Source organism: Colias croceus, chromosome 8, assembly GCF_905220415.1.
Source record: "Colias croceus chromosome 8, ilColCroc2.1".
Classification (NCBI taxonomy): Eukaryota; Metazoa; Arthropoda; class Insecta; order Lepidoptera; family Pieridae; genus Colias; species Colias croceus.
Window position 1 is genome coordinate 308,517 of NC_059544.1, and position 20,369 is coordinate 328,885.

The 20,369-nt window shown below is 33.8% G+C and overlaps 1 protein-coding gene across 1 annotated transcript; it reads left to right on the plus strand.

Moving 5' to 3' along the window:
* Positions 1-7,990: 7,990 nt before the first annotated feature.
* LOC123693626 lies at positions 7,991-10,062 on the plus strand. The gene is made up of 2 exons (XM_045638811.1): positions 7,991-9,182; positions 9,812-10,062. Exons 1-2 carry the CDS (start codon positions 8,015-8,017, stop codon positions 10,060-10,062), a joined length of 1,419 nt encoding a protein of 472 aa, XP_045494767.1. The 5' UTR covers positions 7,991-8,014.
* The last annotated feature ends 10,307 nt before the right edge of the window (positions 10,063-20,369 follow it).

Genomic DNA, 20,369 nt, shown 5'->3' on the forward strand with positions numbered 1-20,369 from the left:
GTCCCGGAAGATTTCTGGTGCCTACCTACACTAGCCGATGAACAGATAGACTTTGTCTGAAAGCATAAGCTCTACGCATAGATTAAAATATATGTTAATCGAAAAATAACCTTTGGACGATAAAATGTTACCTAAATCACACATAAACCTAACTAAATCGGGGTTATTTAAGTTTTGAGGTTATTTCACATTTTTCTCAATGTCTTGAAAACCCCTGTTTTTATCACAAAAAAATCAATTGGTAAAAATCTTTTGAATATCGAAGAACCCTCCAAAACCACTCTGGCATTGACGCAACACTGTACTGTGGTCCATACTTTCATGGGCATTCTTCTTTGGCACAGACAATCTTAAGACCCTGAGAAAGAACATAGGCTACTTTTATTGCGAAATATGTGCCACGGGCAAAGCCGGGGCGGACCGCTAGTTCAGAGATAAGTAATTAATATTTTTTCTATTCAAGGTTTCCATGTCTGGGCCGTGAAGAAAGGGAAAAATTATTTTTTTTCTAAAAAAGGCTCAATTTGTAAGGAATAAAACTTCCCATAGCCCTGACTGAACCTAAAACGTCACTATTTACATCATCCTATATTATATGCCAGATATTGTTAGCCCCGCGTAGTAAAGTCAGTTTATACCTAAAATAAATATTAAGTAAGTAAAAAGAAAATTTCAAGTCAACGTGCATGTAAGGAGTGGCACCCAATAAAATAGACAGAATAAAACAAAGTGTCGCCTCTATAGCGGTGAGTCAGTGACATCGCATAATCTATGACTGTCTAGCCGTCATTCGCGCGCCCCGCGCCGCCGCGCTTGGCGCACAGATTTTGTTCGTGGTGTCTGCTCCATGATTGATATAGCTTTTGTGATACCTATTGCAATTTTATGTGTTTTATCTACACTACCTACTAGGAATTCTATTCCCATCTTTCATTGGTAACTTTTTAATTACAATTTGAATATTTTATTATCATTTTATCTCATCGTACTGCATCACGTATCCTCAAATTTTAAAACATTATAAAGATAAAATTTACGCTCGTCTATAGTTTAGAGCTATTAAAATTTTAATGTCCTGTGAGGCAATAAAAGTGAATTGATTTAGTCAATGGAACAAAAATGTACGTTTAGATTCGTAAACTTTATCAATAATGCTTAAATCATTCTTATTTAATTACTTTATAAGCTACACGATAATACCTAATAGTTTTGTAATGTGTTTCGTTTGAGTACATAATAAATACCTGCCTAGTAAGATTCAGAATAGTTTATTACTACGGAGATGAATATCTAAAGATGAATATTTATCTGTAAGTGAAAATTGTGATAGGAACTACTTACCTAGTAGGAACATTATTTTAAACTATGGACAGTTTATCGAACATTGACTTTAATCTGCCTATTGCAAAGTTAAATATTCTTAGTTTTTTCAGTGCCAACGAAAATCATATTAAGTACACAAATTTACTTGAAAATATACTTTGATTTAGTACCATTGCATACAAAAGCATATAACATTTCTATGCCCAAGTCAAACTTTAACATAAACAAATTTCTAATTCCATCCCCCGTTGATCGAGAAACAAAAACCAAAATTGGAAACAATAAATACGACAATACTACAATTTCGTACAACCAAAACAAATTAAGGATTTCTTTGTGGACGATATTCTTTCAATTTTGACCATTCAGGGGCACCATAAAACTGAAGATGCCAAAATATATGAGCGCTGTAAAGCTTGGGTGACCGGCTTTGTGTCACACACAATAAGTTTATTGTCGACGATCGTTTTACGAGAACGTGGCTAACATTAGTTTAAATTTAACAGTTTATTTCCTAGTTCAGTTTCCAATGTTAACGAAGTTTTATTAGAAGTTTTGGGCTAATGTCACATACATGAGAAAATACTGCGAAATATTAGTAGTACCCATAGGTAGTACCTATTCCTGTAGTATTTGTATTAACGACGCGGTTGGCGCAGTGGTAAAGTAACTGCCTACTGAGCCGACGGTCCCGGGTTCGATCCCCGGTCAGGGCAAATATTTGTGTGATGAACTCAATTATTTGTTCTTGGGTCTGGGTGTTATTATCTTTATATGTATTTATTAAATATTATATTTATCGTCGCCTAGTACCCACAACACAAACCTTAATTGAGCTTACTGTGGGACTAGGTCGATTTGTGTAATAATGTCCTATAATATTTATTTATTTATTTATTTATTTATTAAAAAAATGATTTGTAACAATCTACTTAGTTTCATATTTTATTACATTAATTTGTCATGATGAAATTCATACTTACTACTCAATACTGAATACTCTACCTACTTAATTATTTTAAAATTCAACAAATTAATTATAAAATAATTGTTTAATATGACTTTCTAAGTGTATTGTAAATCGGATATCCTACATCCAGTAATATGGAACCTCTGGTGTAACCCCGCAGCACAGATAGTAGGTATAGGTAGTATTTGGATATAAACCACGTAAGTAGATATATTATGTAGCCAGCATTTCCTTATACATAATACATATATACTAAATATATATGTACATAATACATATATACTAAATATATATGTATTACTAATGCTCTAAACCTCAACCAAAAAATCAATACAATTCCTAATTTGTACATATTATTAATTAAATATTATAATGTTTTGCATTAAATGTGTTTTTTGTTTACAGTTTTTAGGTTTAGTGACGTAACAATGACGGTATTGTTTTACGACTGTGCTTTGTTTACGAAAGGGCAATATAAACAATTGTAAAATATAATTTATGGCGGCTTGTGCCCAAATATTTATTAGTTCGAAAGAGTTGAGTGACAGGTTTCTTGTGGATATTGAGTCGAATCGATAGACATTCTAATAAATTATTAATTTATCTTAACTTGCTTTAATTATTATTTATTTGCTTGGTTGATTTTGCTTTCAAAATAGCTGTAGTTTAATAGTTAGGATATGTGATGTTAATTCTACCCATATGGAAGAAACATTTTTGAAGTTAGAGATATTGAAAGATGTAGACGAAATAATATTTGTGAAAGATTTGGCTCTTAATGATTGCTCTGTAGTCTGTATTCACTCGATTTGTTGGCTCTTGTATGATCGGAAGCATGAATTAGCTTTGTATTATGTATAATATAATGAACACAATAGTTATTAGTCTTAATAGACAACGGAAGAGCGAGGTGGGGAGAGCGGTTACAGAATGCGTTTTATTTCTTTTGATCCGTAGTATTTTTATTAGTGACTGCATGTGTGTTTTACAAATTAATGTCTTACCTCTATTGATCTAATAGAATGACAACAAATGCACATGCATAACATGTATTCTATTGTTGTTTATAAATTAGGGAATTATATTCGTTGGGCACCTGTTGACGGATCCTGTAGCATGGTAATTGATGAGCAGGGAGTAGGGACCCCTGGGGCAGGGTCACGCTGTGCGCATGCAAGTTAGAGGCTGATCGATGCTAGGGAATAGTACGTGAACATGTTAGGGAGTTAGAAAATAAGTATCTATATGATAAAACGTGGTATGGGAGACGTATGACTATGTAATCATAGGTACCTACGTTTTATACTGTACTAGCTTACAGCCCGTGGCTTCGCCCGCTTTGTCTAAAACCTAATAAATTATATACTAAAACCTTCCTCTTGTTCACTCTATCTTTTAAAAAAAGTTTTAAAGATTTAAGCATACAATGGGACATAGGGACATAGGGACAGAGAAAGCGACTTTGTTTTATACTACATATATGTAGTGATGACTGTTCATTTTAACTTACTTCATATTTATATGGGAATCATAAATGTTTGTTTCATAATGGCGCATGCGGTCGTTTGAAATAGTTATGTAGCGATGAAATCTCTACCTTTTCAGTAATTTGTACTTCGTTGGAGTAATAAACAGTGAATCCTATTTATATTATAAATGAGAAATTTCGTGATTTTATTTCTTTAAATTAACCCTTAAAAGACAACGTGGATAAAAAAGCTAATCTCTCTTAACTTAAGCCGGTGCACCATACCTCATACCGTAACCGACTCCACGCTTGCCAAAATAAAACATTAATATTATAACATATTATTACAATAACTACACCTGCCTTAATGAGAGAACTTTTCTACCTGCCCCAAGCCTGCCCCTATCAAAATCAAGATATCCGAATACCTTAATTACTTTATCATGCTATGTCAAGAACTGAGATAAACATTTGATGTAAGGATATTTTAAACGCAATGCGACAATAATTGATATTAAAATTTAAAGAAATATGTAGTGATGCAGACGAAGTAATATAATATGTCCACATTACAAAAGCTACTCGTGAGTTTTAAAAAGTGTATAAGTATGTTGTTATTATTATTTATAAATGTTTGCTCTACACGCTCTACATTTAAAACATGTTCGATCATTTTCATGAAAGTAAGGTCTTGTGGAAATTGACCTTAGAGATCTTTCTGATATTATGATTTGACACTTTATTATTGTAATTTATTTAACTTTTCTTCATATTTAAGCACTAGGGAATACAAGCCATTCAAGATAATAACACACAAACATTGTGTCTAATTACCAATCGAACAGTTTCAGCTGACCCAAAAAACAACCCCTAAATCCATAAGTTGTAACATTAGAAAAATTAGAGAACAAACATGACTTAAAACTAACAAGTACGTAATTGCAAGCAAACGCTCACAGAGCACAGTGGGACGCCTATTATCTTCACAAAGAATAAATTAAAAAAAATACAGCTAATATTGAACTCTATTGGTATACAAATAGGGGTGAATTAGGTGCTTAGTTTGGCAGGAGGGTTGGGGTGGAAATGTAATGTCAAGTATAATGGGGTAGTGGAAGGTGTTTTGGATATTTTGTTAATTGTCTGTTTTAAAGTTTACTAGCACAGATAATATAGATACCAGTTTTACTGGTTAAGGGAAGACTTAAATGTGATATTTTTTGTGAAATTATCGAGATAATTGTATTTTTATTCTTTAAAATGTTGGATGCAAATGTGTTAATTTAATACTAGGTACAAGTTTACTGGTAAAGGGATACGACCTAAAAGAATTATCCTTTAAAATATTGGCTGTAATTTTGCAAATGTGTAAATTTAATTATTTGTAGCATAACACGGACATTATGTAGATAATAACGAGAATATAAACATTACTTGCTAGACATTATAATTATATGCTACATGGAAACGTGATGTAATTTCAAATAAATAGTATATTATGGCCAAAGTTACAACGCCTTGTTGTAAATATTTCTTATCGAAGCTCCTCAATTCAATACTTACTGGTCAAGCGTGAATCCGTTGGGCTAAAAGCCAGAGTATTTATTTATTTATAATCTTTATTGCATACAAAACAAATACAAATTTCACACACACAGACAGGACATTTGATGCAAAGGGCGGCTTTATTGCTTCAAGCAATTTCTTCCAAGCAACCCGAGCAACCAATGTATTGTATAATAACTTAAATATTAAAAAATGATTATAAATATTAATTATTATTAAATAGAGTATTTTTTAATAACTTAAATATTTTACTTTCTTTGTAATCAAGTGGTAAAAATTTAACGATCCCGTCCCTATAAAGTTATTAACAAGCTCTTTAATTGGTTTTTATTCCCATAGACCATTTTATGGGACCATTATCAGTCAACATTTTGGGCGTAATGTAGTAAGTAGTATTTCAAAGGAGATGGTCAAAAGAGTTTTTTTTTCAATGATAATTATGCCTTTGCTTTGTTTACAATGTACAATACGTGTATTTGATTGAAATTACCCAAATATACCATTAAAAATGTAGCATTTTTGCTGTCGGATATGTCGCCTGAAATATGACATAAGGGAAGGATAAGATACAAGTTATTAGATATTGTTTAGTTCTTAAGAGGACCATGGTTGAACCCTCGATCTGTAGCTAATATAATAAAATCGTAGTGTATTCCCTCTTTATTTTCTCTAGTCGCGTTCGTGGTAAACATTCCTGTTTTTCAGTATTAAGTAGAAGCAATAATTTCATTTTTTACTAATCAAATAGTAGTCTAAATTTAATTGAAAAACTCGTCCAACTACCCATAAAGGTTAAGTACTGTTTGACACTGGTCGTAATAAATGTCAAAAAACAAAATTGTCTATGGTGCCCGGGTGACATTTTGTAAATTGATTACGCCATAACATTTTTAATGGCGGACCACGGATGCCCTGCCTTCCCACTGTTTCATATTTTATTTACAAAACATATCTTTGTTTATTTTATAGTCTAAAGGGAATAAAATTAAGAATTCATGTAAAAAGAGTCGTTAAAACATCAACGCGAAATGTCTGGTTTAAAAATTGTGTATTTGTCCTAAAAAATTTAACGACTCTTACAACAAAACAAAGTTACAAAAGTGTTCACTTCAACTGTTGACTTCATGTTACATTTTGGTTCTTATCTTTAAAGTCTTTAAACTACTAAGCCGATTCTTATGAATTTTGCACTATTCGCATCATCACAGTAAAAATAATCTACTGGATAAAAGTAGTGTGCTCTATCTAAGGCTCTATCATGCTGTCTTTAAAGTTTCGTTAGCGACAAAATATAATCACTCCAACTTTATTCAATTCTCGAACATTAACATTGACCAATTTCATTCTCGAACATTATTTTTATCCATAAGTGATGAATCAGCACAATTCATGTAAATGTCTGTTACTGAAAAACTTAACAAATTGACTTAAACACTGATTATAATAGTAAGAAAACGTGGCAATATCTTTTAAGGTTTCAAGGCCTTTACATATTTCTCAAGAGTCAAGATGGTAAACGAAGGTGTGGCGAGACGGATAATGTCCAGTAATTGATACGGAACCACCATTCTATCTGAAATGGACACATTCTATTTTATGGACAATAAAATATTTATAACCGCGATATCATCACGTAATTTTAATTGCGGCCCACCGCGCGTTAATTTGGCCTTTACTGTCTTTACTTATTTTGTCGTCGATTTCTACAAGTTGTAGATTAAGTTCTATAGCGTGTTATTTATGGGGATATTGGCTACGTGTAGAAGCCACACTAAAGATAATTTTAATTACCTTTTAACGAAACACTTTGACTTACTAAAAGTTTTGTTTGGGGTAATGTTGAGGCAGTTAGTCAAGCGAAGAAACGAACAAGATTATTTAACTATGTTATATCTAATTTTGGTGTCAATTAATATTAAAAGTATTAAAAAATAATTAAAATGAGACAAAAAAATAACAAATATCTTGAGCAATTCTTTTTATTACATTGTATTAAAAATCTTGTCTAATGGCATCAAATTGTAGCCAATTAAATTAATTACATCTGCATCGTTAAACGGAACATCCGTCTCAATAAAGCACAATACTATTTGTCACCAATATCGCCGTGTTTAATCATAACCCATACAATTAGTGAACGTAACGAGTAAACATCGCGCACGCGCTGCCCAGCTGCCCGCAGCGACTTCCTCTGATCTTTGACTTGGACAATTGCACGCATCTGCCGTCTTGACAGCCCTCATCACCTCCCCAATTAACGGTGACCTCTCATACTCTCACTTGTCATATCGCGGACTGCGCAGATGCAGGTCATGATACACTGGTCATGTTCCCGTATCACCAACAATTATTTGCTCTTTAATCGACGCTTAAATGCTTTGATTTAAGGTCGATTTTTCTATACATAGAGTTTGAAGTGAGTTTGTAAGGAAATATGTTACTCAATCCCCTGTTGTCGCGAGATTATGAATTGAAGTGGTTCGCGATCAACTAGGTGCTTCCGTCGCATCAGCTGTTTATGAACTTCATCATCTTTGTATACATGTGAGTAATAACATTACTTGTACTACAAACTAGTCTACAATATGATTATCCTTCTTTTAACTCCTGAAAAGACAATCAGTCTTGACAGTAAAATGTCAAGACTGATCCTAAAATGTAAATAAAAATTATAAAACTAAACAACGATGACTCAAAGACAACATAAAATCCTGGGTGCAAAAAAAGGTAAAAAAAATAAAGATGAAGAAATCGCGCGGAAACCAATCGTGTTCAGTTGTGTCGACACCGACAAAATGGCATCTGCAAGTTCGAAAGCTAAAATGAATTTGACGAGTAAAAAAGAAAATTCCAGGGAGTTTAGCTCTTACTTTTATGGGCAGAAGAAAAATACGGATCCCTTTTACATAGCAACGTCTCACGAAGAGAAAAGGCCATTGTCTAAAAAGAGTCGAGTTATATCAACGTACCCAACTTTAATCCAGGGTCTTCGCTGGAGTCCATCCGTTGAAAGTTATGACGAGGATTATCAAGAAGAAGAACAAAATGTTATCTGCAGAAACTGTCAGAAGCAAGGTTACAATACAGATTGGAGAGATAACATGAAAACTTTCAGAGATAATATAAGGAGATTCGTTGACAGCAGCACGATGACGCCTCGACTGAACGATGCCTCGTGTGGCGCTTGCTCGCCTCAATCACAGGCTTCGTATACATCCTCAGTTTCAATATCATCAGATATCGCTACCAGAGATGTATCAAACACCCAGGTACGTTATTCGCCCACTCGTATCCTCAAGACACGGGATTACGAATCAAATTTAAACTACAAATATTACGAGAGGAAAACTCCATGTGTGATACCAGAAACTGATTATTTAGATGACTCTGAAGTACAATCATACATAACACCGCCAAGCGTGAGACGAACTAAGCTACCTTTATGTCGGAAGACTGCCATACCATCTGACCAGTGTGATAATCCCAGAAAGATCTTGTACAACGAGGGCATTAGTGACATAGTAGCTAATAACTTTCCCAATTACGGCGCTTATGAAAATCGCATGCAAGAGCCAATTAGACCGAAAAGGAATTACAATAAACCTTCTGTTTTCAGTAGGGGCATTCCATACGCGCATCGGAAGCAATCAAAATATCACTATGATTGTAATGAACAAGATTTTAAGTCATATCGCTGTGATATTGAAGACGAGGTGAAGCATTTAGTGGCCAAGCCGAAGGTACTGAAGTACTGTCAAGCAAAGAAACCAAATAATGGAGATGTTCCCATAAGGATGCCGAAGAAAGTGTTAAGCTCTGAACGGGATATAGATTCATATATTAAAAGAAGACATCGTAAATTTTTTTGATACGATTTTGTCAATTTAAAAATGTTGAAAGTATTTTGTAAATACCAAAAAGATACCAAATATAATATGACTTTCATTTTGATTAATTTATTATATTTTTTCGAAATTCAGAAATTACTACCATAAGGTATTGTTATAAATTAATTCCCAACTGGCAACCCGAACCGAGTGGGTGTTTATAAAAATGAGTTGAACAGCGGATTTGACACACTTTCCGTTAGGCTCTCGGACGTAACGGTCGTTATTGTTGTGCTTAGTTGTGTTAATAATTATTTTGAGTCGATTATTATTTGATTGTTGAAAGTAGACATATAAAGTCATTTTGTAAGGAATAAGACCTTTCTAGGTCGAACTTAAAATCTTTAAGATCAGAATTGGGATTGCCACGCGTTTTAGACCGTTTGCCATCTAAATTTAGTGCTTATTAGTTGTTGTTCAGTTCAGTTGTTCAGTGTTGAAAGAACATTATATCAACCGTAGCGTAATAACGTCCGTTGCGTCCTGTGAGCGGGAGTCATTAAGTACCTTTGGGCTATTGATTAGTCATGGTCAGGTTAGGCCGAGTCGGGGAAGCAAAGTTGTTAAGAAAATAACTAGTTGCTATGATGATAACAGGTCTTACGGGACAGTTCTCAACATGCTACGTGTTGAAGGAGGCAACAAGGGTTCCCAGTGGTTCGATGTGCTGTGCGCTGGCAATGGCACGTGCGCTGCACATCCACTGCACCGCTGCAGTTGCTGACAACGGGCTTCCGGGCTGCTTGCAACCAATCTACGGCGCCGGGATGCCTGCGCGAACGAGAATCGACGGTAGCCACTCACCGCTGCTGTCGAAGACTTTGTGTTTGTGGTGCTATTGTTTATAGACCACTTAGAGAACATACGAGGGTATGGGTCTCTCCGTTTTGAAAGCTTGTGGTGCTATTGTTTATAGACCACTAGAGAACATACGAAGGTATGGGTCACTCTGTTTTGAAAGTTTGTGGTGCTATTGTTTATAGACCACTAGAGAACATACGAAGGTATGGGTCTCTCTGTTTTGAAAGTTTGTGGTGCTATTGTTTATAGACCACTAGAGAACATACGAAGGTATGGGTCTCTCTGTTTTGAAAGTTTGTGGTGCTATTGTTTATAGACCACTAGAGGACATACATAGGTATGGGTCTCTGTTTTGAAAGTTTGTGGTGCTATTGTTTATAGACCACTAGAGAACATACGAAGGTATGGGTCTCTCTGTTTTGAAAGTTTGTGGTGCTATTGTTTATAGACCACTAGAGGACATACATAGGTATGGGTCTCTGTTTTGAAAGTTTGTGGTGCTATTGTTTATAGACCACTAGAGAACGTACAAAAGGTATGGGTCTCTCTGTTTTAATTTTTTGTGGTGCTAATGTGTTTAGGCCACTTAGAGAACATGCAAAATGTATGGGTCTCTGTTTTTTTACAGGTTGTCACTTATGAGAGCACTTGGAGCCACTGTCGTTACGACGGTGTATTACATTTTGAGTTTTATCTATATTCGTGTTAAGTCTGAAGGTATCTAATTCTGTAATAAGTATTTGCTTTTTAATACACCTTGTTTATGGCCGCTTGAGTGCACGCTTGCGTCCATGGCACTGGTAATGGTAAAATAGAGATGAACGTCATTTTTCGTTCCCCTGCGTAAGATATACGCTTCAGGCTATAACGCGAAACTAGGTTGATCGCTAACAATTTTCCTTTGTTTCTGAGACAGCGCTAAGACGATGATGATGATGATGACGATGATGGATGTATCTGATGCTAGTGGTGGAAGTCATGCTGCGGTCGAGGACGCCGCACTGTCAGGAACGGCCGTGTTATAAATTAATTCCCAACTGGCAACCCGAACCGAGTGGGTGTTTATAAAAATGAGTTGAACAGCGGATTTGACACACTTTCCGTTAGGCTCTCGGACGTAACGGTCGTTATTGTTGTGCTTAGTTGTGTTAATAATTATTTTGAGTCGATTATTATTTGATTGTTGAAAGTAGACATATAAAGTCATTTTGTAAGGAATAAGACCTTTCTAGGTCGAACTTAAAATCTTTAAGAGTATCAATATTTAATTTTGCTAACAGCTGTGCTTCATTTCGTGTTCTCAGTAGTGCTCATTGATTTTTTAATAAAAAAATCTGAATTAGAACTAGAACTTGACCCCCTGACTTCCTTTATGACACTCCTACTGCAATAAACATAGCGCCAATTACCTACGATGCAATTTACAATTTACAGAACGAGAAAAACAATTTTTTTATTTATTTCAACCTGTGATTTCAACAGTTTGTTAGATCTACCATAGAAGCTTGCATAGAAGTCTTTTGCCATCACAGTTTGCCATATATGATTTTCAAAAACAGTACCATAAACATACACAGATATCATCTACCATAGATACGCATTTTGCACAGATAGCAAGCAGCATTGCTGACAGCAATAATGAATCACGCTAACCCGCGGCCGAGGGGTCAACAGTACACTTGATTGGATGATCTTACTGCAATTGGTGCACATGCAGGGGGCAACAACATTTGGCTATTTGTATTTTGATGAATAATATAATTTGCATTTGAATGTTTGCAAGATTTGTATAGATTTGAATAAATGTCTATTATTACTGAAGACTGATTTAAAATGAAAATACAGTGAATATATCATAATTTTTATATAATAAAATCTGGTTGAATAAAATATTAACAGAATAGACTAAAATGCAAATCAATTTATATTTTACGACTCGTCAGTGAAAACTGCATACAATTCGATGCAGCAGTTTTTGTGATGCGTACAAACTAAGGTACAAACTGTGGTACAAACACACAATATATTTGTTCTTTAATAGATATGATGAACAGATTTCACCTTGTTACAAGGATATGTAAAAATACCTACCTAACATTAAAGAAGTTAAATTAAGTAGGTCCAAATGTTGGTGACCCCTGACAGCAAGGGATCGGCACGCGTCGCCCGCGCATTGCAATCTGCAAGCTTTATAAAATTGTTATTCATCTCTGCTTTTGTTTTATTTTTGCTCTGATGTATCAGGGCTGAAGTTATATCGATGGTTAACTGTTTAAATTGTTACACTCATACATAGTATGGATCATACATAATAATAACTACATATCTAATATATAAAAATCAATGCCACTTTTCGTTGTAATTCCATAACTCGAGAACGGCTGAACCGATTTCGATAATTCTTTTTTTATTATATTCCTTGAAGTACGAGGATGGTTCTTATGTAGAGAAAACGTTAATATGTACCACGGGCGAAGCCGGGGCGGACCGCTAGTCTAATATATAAAAATCAATGCCACTTTTCGTTGTAATTCCATAACTCGAGAACGGCTGAACCGATTTCGATAATTCTTTTTTTATTATATTCCTTGAAGTACGAGGATGGTTCTTATGTAGAGAAAACGTTAATATGTACCACGGGCGAAGCCGGGGCGGACCGCTAGTCTAATATATAAAAATCAATGCCACTTTTCGTTGTAATTCCATAACTCGAGAACGGCTGAACCGATTTCGATAATTCTTTTTTTATTATATTCCTTGAAGTACGAGGATGGTTCTTATGTAGAGAAAACGTGAATATGTACCACGGGCGAAGCCGGGGCGGACCGCTAGTATAGTATAAAACAAAGTCGCTTTCTCTGTCCCTATGTCCCTTTGCATGCTTAAATCTTTAAAACTACGCAACGGACTTTGATGCGGTTTTTTTTAATAGATAGAGTGATTCAAGAGGAAGGTTTTAGTATATAATTTATTAGGTTTTAGACAAAGCGGGCGAAGCCGCGGGCGGTAAGCTAGTACATAATAATTTACATTTACAGCATTTAAAAAAAAGACACCTTCGATAGGTTTAATTTTTTCCTCGTCGCGTTCGAAACAACAAATTGTGTACCTTTGAACTTTCCATTAGGAAAAACCGTATCAAAATTCGTAGTTTGGTTTTTGATTATGGTCATATTATTTTGAATAGGTACCTATGTAAATGTAGAAAGTGCATTGCGAAGGTGATTGTAATTCTACGAATAATGATTCAGCGTTGATTTAATATGTAATTTCTACTTATTGATGTAAGTACCTACATTTAAATGAGTAATTTTCCAAAAAACGTTAGATTATTTTTTTACGTTTAAATAAAAGACATACTATAATCATGACAACAATTATGTAACTCGTACGAAGTCGGGATAAACAGCTGGTAATAATAATTAAATTATGCAATCGTTTTAATAATTCCAAATTAATTGACTTTTAAACCAAATTATAATTAACATGTTATTCAATAATGGAGCGTGTTTCAAATCGAATTAGACCAAAGGTGTAAACCTAATAAAATAATTGATGGCAGTAAAGATGGACAGGGTCATCATTCATAAAGCTATCAGTTGATACGATCTCATCGTTTTTTGTGCTGCCGTTTAGGATGCGGTTGTGACTGATGTTTGTGGGGAGTTTTACGATTGTCTTACAGATGTTTATCGGGAACAGTTATTATAATTTTTATAACTTTATTATGAACGTGGGGAATATAATTGTGTTTATTGGACGATATGTTTTTAATTTTATGCTTTTTACGATGCATGTTGTCTGTGGTTTGAATAAAATAGACAAGTAGAGTTTATAAGTGTATATAGAGCTATATATATATAATAACTTCATTTTATTTGCCAGTAGCATCTCTATTTAACTTTATTGGACTTTTCGTAACTACTACCTACTGATAGCGTTTATTCATTATTTGTCGGCTTAAACATTCATACCTATTTAAAAATATGCAAAATTAACAAAGAACATCATAATCTTAATTCTTAACCCGAGAATCGAAAGTAAGACTTAAATTATTAGTTTAATTGACTATAATATTATTTATTTTAATTTACTACCTATATTTCTAAGAACAAATTTTAATGAATATAATAGGTAGGTATACTCTATTTCCTTACTTTCCAATAGGTACCATTAACATAACACAAATATACGGTATATAAAGGGTGTCAATATAAATAAAATTTTCCTTATATAGAAAACACGTGTATATAATAAACAAAAGGAGCGTCTAATCGTATTTACATAAAATATTTACCATTTACCTACACGTGGAAATCTGCGGCTATTGTTCAATGTGTTTGTGCGCGAATATGTAAACTGTTATAAGTAAATATGCCGAATTTTCTATTAAATAAAGTGTTGTTGGGACGCGGATGTTTTTCAATATTAATTGTTATATATGTAAGTGTGGTGGCTTATTATTTATAAAGGTTTTCAAGTATAATAAAATTAGGTTGTCTCGATAAGATTATTGTGACCTCACGTTGTTTCGTTTGAACTTTGAAGTATGTGAAGTAATGTAATTATGTACTAAATTTCGTCAGAATTAGGTATTTTAAGTTTGTGAAATCTCTGAAACTTACAACTACTTACCTATATTTATGAGAAATTTGATGGTCGAACTAGATCAGATAATACCTACTTACATACAAATTACCAAAAAGTGAAAAAATCCTATGAAATGTCGCATTCTTTGGAATAGAAGGTTTGTTATTATTATATGTATTTAGTATCTTCTAAACAAAATTAGGTACCGACTACAGTACTAATAATATAATATATAAAGTAAGTAATATATAAAGTAATATTGACATATTGTTAGACTTCTACCACTATACTAGGTATTAATTATTGTCCTATTAAATTATTATTTAAAAAACGCGCGAAACAGCGTTCTACAAAATAAATTGAACACAGTAGAACCAAAACATTGTGCTGAATGAGATTGAGTTGTAAATAGGAAGGCCAGTAAAGATATAGTTATCATCATTGTTATAAGGATGTGTTCACTTGTCTAACAATTGTTGGCTGGCAATCTCGTACCATCCTTCGCCTAGCTACGTACAGCTTCTCAAACTTTATTTAATACTTGTTGCGTAAGAAAATAAGTACATAAAGGTAACGATAATACATAAAATGAAACACAAATGCGGAATTATCACTGTGCTGTGATCTCTGCTAAGACTTTGCATGTGTTAAATAATTGAAGTTAAATAGGGGTTTCATATTTTTACGGGTTTTTACGAATAATATGAAATTAGGACACACACACGCGCATACATACTTACACACATACGTATCTTGAGGTCTCTAACATCGGGTATAGGTACCCGTTAATTTTCTGTTTTCCCGTAACGGTGCATTTACATCAAACGAACATAGAGCTAGAGCTAGAGCAAGAGCATTAATTCGTGATCTTTTAGTGAAAACGAAAACTCATATCCAGTATTGTTCAGTATTAGAACATTGCATAGAATCTTTTCGAACGCACTAAGAACAACGAAGGAATATTCTACGCCTGTTTAAACACTCATAGAATTTGACATAGTGGGGTAAGAATGAGCATTCGCGCGTTTGATGTAAATGCACCTTATACTATGTACCTAGCGGTTGATTAGCAATAATAATTATAAAACACTTTACATTGTGGCAAATTTACATTTATTTATGTATATTCATTTAAATGCAAACCATTTTAACATTAATCACAATACAAAGTGTCTTACTATACATTATGTATATAGGTACCTACTTCTGTAAATAAAATTAATTTATTTACCAGATTAACATACGAAGTCAAATAATTTAAAAATGATCATTAATTTGCACAAATAAATGTGTATTATTTCCACTATCATTAAAGGTAGGCTTTTACACGTGCCAAAAATAACAATGAGACCATGATTAAAATAGTAATTGAATATCAAACGTCCTTTTCAATAATTGAAAAGGTGATATATTAATTTTAGTCGAAAATTAGATCCACACAAGTGTTCTTGTTTGAATTTGAAACAATATTATAATAATTTATTTATTTCAGTACAGATATCCATACAAAATACTATTAAGATATTTACATAGAAACGAAGTACTTAGTTTTTTTTGTGTTTGCGACGAGAGTTAAATTATTCTCTGAAAACATTACAAAATAGTCCAACTAGTTGGCGTCCCCTTTTTGATTTTGCTTAACTGTAATCATAGGTATATCAATTTTATAAATATTTTTTTAGCAAAACCTTGGAGAAGTTGCAAACAGTTTGAGATTATATCCAGGACTAGCTGCTCCGCGCGGTTTCACTCCCTTGGCTCCACCCCTGTTGGTCGTAGCGTGATGATATATAGCCTATAACCTTCTTCGATAAACGGGCTATCTAACACCGAAAGAATTTTTCAAATCGGACAAGTAGTTCCTGAGATTAGCGCGTTCAAACAAACAAACTCTTCGGCTTTATAATACACTAGCTGTTCCTCGCGGTTTCACCCGCATTGCTCCGCTCCTGTTGATCGTAGCGTGATGATATATAGCCTATAACCTTCTTCGATAAACGGACTATCTAACACCGAAAGAATTTTTCAAATCGGACCAGTAGTTCCCGAGATTAGCACGTTCAAACAAACAAACTCTTCAGCTTTATAATATTAGTATACGGTGTATACCTATTAAACCTACCTAGATTAATTTTGCAATATTCAAATGCTTTAGACTAACTAGTGTACATAAGTACCTAGTATTAACTAATACTAAGCGTCTCTCAACAAATCCTTTTAGAAGTAGCAAACAGATAGAGTAACACGAAATCCTTTCTTTATTGAAAGTAAAGTAGTTAGATATTATTCCTTAGTTTGTAGCACTGCAAACGTATCTACACTTATGTATTGAGTATTGACGAAGCGATTTTAGTAAACAGTTTGAAAAACACTAGTGCATCGAGTACGTATAAACCAGTATTTTTCCACAAAAACCTTGGGTCAGTAACAGTTTGAGGAGCACAGCATAGGATATTAAGGAATGTGACAACAAGCGGAGGGCCGTGTCGCGTCTTGTGGTGACGCAAGCGCCTATTGACGCAACAAACACTTATCCAATAAATAGACCATTATTTTTTATAGAGCAGTTATTCTTTAATTCTGGTCGAGTGATATTCTGTTTTTCTACCGATGTTAGGGATAGGCGCCGCTGAAGTCGTAGTGGGTGCTGAAATATTTAAAGAAAGAATAAATACAATGCAATAATTACTTCATCTTTCGCTCCGGCTGTGCTCACTGAAAACCATTTGAAAACATACTTCTTTACTACAAGAACTGAAAAATTCGGAATCTGTTTCTTCGTTTATCTTTGACAAAGTACCTACAGAAACATAGAAGCTCATAGTTCTTAAATTAGAGAAATCAAGAGCTAGAAATAAAGACTTGGTAAATAACGGATTACCTAATTTCGTTGATGAATAATAGCTCAGTAACTAAATTTGAATATATATGTAATTGCAATTGGAATAAATAAAATATGTATACTGTATTGTATAACATTGTTTTCTAATTATTTACATAAGAAAGCATAATGATGCACGATAGTTTTGTACAAAAATGAGACACAATAATTATTTTAAACAAATAATTTGACGTTGGTAACACATTTATTTAATTTTAAAATATAAAAATTCAATATGCTGTCTATCGTAAATTAAACACATCCAAAAATAGGCACATTGTAATTTGTATTTAAATGAAATGCAAACATTGAAAATTATTTTTATTCTTTTCATATTGAACATGTAAGTACAAAGAGCTAATTATAAGAATCAACAGTATTTGTTTGTACAAAATACGCAATCAGCGGCCATTGATACTTATTGAGAAATAAATAATAATTTTAAGAAGCCAAGTTCGGGTCAGTCCGATTAACCTGCGCGTGCGCACCTAATGGAATAACTGTGTACTAATTAACAGATTGTACACTCTAGTTGCATGATGTGATATTTTCGATCTTTTTTATCTACTTTAATGTTATTTAATTAAATAATGAACTTTGTTAACAAGTTAACAAGCTATGTAGCAAAGCCTTTGTAACAAACAAATGAACTGCGGTCGGATGAAATAATATTCAAATTCTGAACGAATCTGGCGATGTAATTTGGCAAAGATAAACATTCTACTCATGAGTATGAAGTCGCAGAATAGAACTAGTAATAAGACCACGTTTTAATAAGATATGAACGTTAATAGATTTAAAAACTACTTCAAAGAAAAGTTCCCAATGGTTCACATACACGCACACACACTTCAGTCTAGCACTCACACACAGCCGCTTGTATTGCGATGGTATCAGATGTCAACGACGCCTAATGCACCAACATTAAAAACGAAAAGCCTATACATCGGATCTGACAAATTTTCGGACAACAATACCGCACAGAATGATATAAGGGTTAAAGGAATTGACAAACATAATTTTTCATATAACAAAACGTTTGATACGCGAAAATAGGCCTTATTGTAAAGCACATAAGGTGGTGTGCAGGTATTTGGTAGGGTAAATGCAGTAGTTGCGGTATAGTACAGGGCTATAGAAGGCGGCGCGTTTGATGGCGTGTCGGATGTCTCAATCGAAGGCTTTGCCGCACCGCCAGATCCACTCCCACACTAGGCGGATTCTGCACCGTTTTTTTTATCAATAATTCATAATTCTCCTTCATTGAGTAGCGTTAAGGGATTACGTTAAAAAGGAAGATTCAACTTGTTCAAGCTGTTATGTTTTTGTCGTCACTTCTTCTATAATACTTTAATGTACACGAATGATACTTATCAATTATCGCGTGAGGTTTACCGCCGACTGGAATACGTGTTGATTGAATTATTTTTGAATGTTAAGTACTTTAGGGTTTTTTATTTATTTTTTTAATAGTTTATCCGAAAATGTGATTTATATACTTATCATTAAATGACTTCAATAAAGTATAATTCTCATATCGTTCCATCTACATCTTGTTGAATAAGTTTTTCGTAATTTCATTGTCTTTACATACTCTGAACTTGTGAATTAAAAACTTATATTCCACGCGATTAAATTCATTCTACAGGTTACTTCACAATTATTACAAGTGCAACTCATTAATTCGAATTAAAAATAACTACAGATAAAACATGACAATGTACAAAACCGTTCATAAATGACATAATTAGACATTTGTCAGTAGGGGTCTATTGCTGGTTATTTATTATTTACTGCGATAGTGTTAAAAGCACGTCCAAACACACATGCCGTCACGGCTCCGGGAGAATAATCGCGTCTCGTAAATCACACGTGTTGAAAGGGTTCATGATGACAATTGTACCCCTTTACCCTATTGTGAGTGATAAGGGAATTTGAACTTTATTATGTGGTGGGAAGGCTGGTTTTTGTAAGCCGGTGTGGAATAGTTATACAGTGGTCTTTACACTAATCGTGTTAATGTATCTTTATTCCTTATTAGTAAAGTTTTTTTTATTGTTTGGGAAATAGGATTTTCCTGTACGTGATATGCCTTGCGAGCGTATTTTATTGAGAAGACAAAGCTTTTGAATGAAAAGTGAAAAATTTATGATTGTTTATTTTTTATTTCTAAGTTTTAAGTTTTCACATTGCTGCTCTTTTTATAATTAATCCAAAAGCTTGTATCGTAATTTGTTTTGCATAAAAACGAATTGTAAAATTGCACACTCAAGTACTAAATGGTACTTCGATCGACAAAGCCTACACATAACGCTACATTGTGCGCAAGTAACCGGAGCCCTACAAGTTAAAGGTTAACAAAACAGGCAGGTCATTCACATAACCACTGAAGCAAGTAGCCCATCTCAACCAGAATCGAACTCTGTACCTCACAGTAATCTCTCTCGACAAACCCAGTAAGCCGGAAAGCGCAAATTATACAACAAAGACCTGAAACATCTGCGAATTCAGCCATCTTGGTTTTTGGTTTTGCGCGCGAAAAGCGCTCGTAGTGTGTTGGAATATGACGACGATATATTTGATATCAGATATGTTTAATAAATGCAACAGGGCGGATGGATCTCAAGTGCTTGCGGTGGCCATGGCTTTTGTGATCACGAATATTGATTTAATAACGAAAAGAAAATTTTTAAACAATTAACTCGTAAAACGATCTTAAATTGAATTGGGAACTACAAATGAATGTGATTTGAAAAGCTGACTTCATCTAAATTTTAAATACCAGCTTGCTACTCACAAAAACATCACAATCATCATCATGATATGAGCTACCTATTTGAGAATGTTATCCCCACAACGAATTAAAGTCCAATATATAAGGTT